This window comes from Sinocyclocheilus grahami, unplaced genomic scaffold (genome assembly GCF_001515645.1).
Source record: "Sinocyclocheilus grahami isolate Dianchi unplaced genomic scaffold, SAMN03320097.WGS_v1.1 scaffold37003.1, whole genome shotgun sequence".
Taxonomy (NCBI): Eukaryota; Metazoa; Chordata; class Actinopteri; order Cypriniformes; family Cyprinidae; genus Sinocyclocheilus; species Sinocyclocheilus grahami.
Window position 1 is genome coordinate 1 of NW_015522853.1, and position 1,428 is coordinate 1,428.

A 1,428-nucleotide genomic window follows, 5' to 3' on the forward strand; every position below is an offset into this window, starting at 1 on the left:
GGTGCAGGGTGTTTCCACGGGTCTGCCCAGTAGAAAATAGGTTTGGCTGAGCAAGAATACAAATTAGAGAGAATATTAATTATTAGAAAGTTTATTTAGAAACAAATCTAGACTGTCCAATGCATATTTTTACATAGACTAACATCACTGACATTTACACTCAAAGCTACATATGGAAGAGACAAAACCATGAAGCACTTACAGAGACTCAGATTCTTCAGGGTGCAGGATGTACCTGTTACAAACTTCCGGGCTGTCCTGGACAGGAAGCGCTGGATCAGCCACACCAGGAGACACTAGGAAGCTCCGTTTGGTGGCATTGGAGATGGGTACAATTGGCCTGGCACTCTTGGGCTGAGTCATTGCTCTTGCTATATTACAAATATTAATTAAATTAAATTAGTAAAACAATAGGCAAAATATGAGGATGTTGGTTGAAGCTTCATGTAAACTTTACTGGCTTTAAAACACACACACACAAAAAAATTATTTAAGCCCCCACCCCCTCACCATCTTTAAATTCCTGAACATCTCTCGGCTGGACAAATTCAGGCTTGACAATCTCAAACCACCAGAAGAGCTCTGCTATAAATACCATGACATTGTGCTGCAGAAGAAACAGAGAATTAAGAACAGACCCGTACGGAAATGAAACATCTGGTTAATGAGAAGACACATTATACATGACTGAATAACTTACCTTGAGCACAGGAGGTGCGTAGAGCATGTCCTCTAGAGTCAAATAAAAGCTTTTGTTAAGGTACTCATTGGTGAACTCTTTCAGCAGCTGGATATTATAAAGGCTGTCTGCTATTGAGGTCACCTCTTTCAAGCAGATATCTGCAGATAAAAGAAAACACAAAGTTAGCAAATAAGCTATCCTGAGGCATACAGGCTCTGACATTCATAAATGCTAAATCAAGGGCTGAATGCAAACAAGCTCAGTATTTGCTTGGGAGTTGAAATATCAGAAAATAACTTTTCACAGAATATTCACTTAGCTCAAGAGGCAAAGTGCGGTGAAGCACCAAGGGAATAAAACTACAATCAATCAAAAGTATAAGAAAGCAGACCAGCAAAACTCTAAATTAACCATATAAAACCTACTGTATTATATATGCTATGAAAATTTCTAAGGCCCCTAAATGATCAACCTGATCAGTGTTGTGGAACTCTGAAATATTTACAGATTTTTATAAAGTAAACATAAGTACTTTTACATTGTAGTTGTTCATCTTGAAATATCACTACCAGAGCTTTGATCATAAAACTAAGCATTTTAATATCATCTTATTAAGACATATTATTGGGAGATACAGAGACAACTGATATTTCTATACATTTTATGCAAGTAGTCTGCTATACTGTGAGAAAGATCTATCCTAATTTCATCTTAGATTTTGTCATATTAATATCAGCAACTGCACC

General features: G+C 37.0%; 1 protein-coding gene across 1 annotated transcript; it reads right to left on the reverse strand.

The window, feature by feature from the left end:
- Window positions 1-9: 9 nt before the first annotated feature.
- On the reverse strand, window positions 10-1,085 carry LOC107580593 (calmodulin-regulated spectrin-associated protein 1-B-like). Its single transcript, XM_016266268.1, has 3 exons — window positions 701-1,085; window positions 511-607; window positions 10-371 (listed from the first exon to the last, which is right to left on the reverse strand). The coding sequence occupies exons 1-3, from the start codon at window positions 902-904 to the stop codon at window positions 199-201; spliced, it is 474 nt and encodes a 157-aa protein (XP_016121754.1). The 5' UTR covers window positions 905-1,085; the 3' UTR covers window positions 10-198.
- Window positions 1,086-1,428: the final 343 nt, after the last annotated feature.

Bases quoted from the DNA above. Each gene is read 5' to 3' on its own strand.
- LOC107580593 (XM_016266268.1), bottom strand. From the start codon at position 904: ATGTCAGAGCCTGTATGCCTCAGGATAGCTTATTTGCTAACTTTGTGT. The intron at 608-700 runs GTAAGTTATTCA...TTTCTTCTGCAG, and splicing joins ACGCACCTCCTGTGCTCAAG to CACAATGTCATGGTATTTAT. The intron at 372-510 runs GTGAGGGGGTGG...TTTGTAATATAG, and splicing joins TGTTCAGGAATTTAAAGATG to CAAGAGCAATGACTCAGCCC.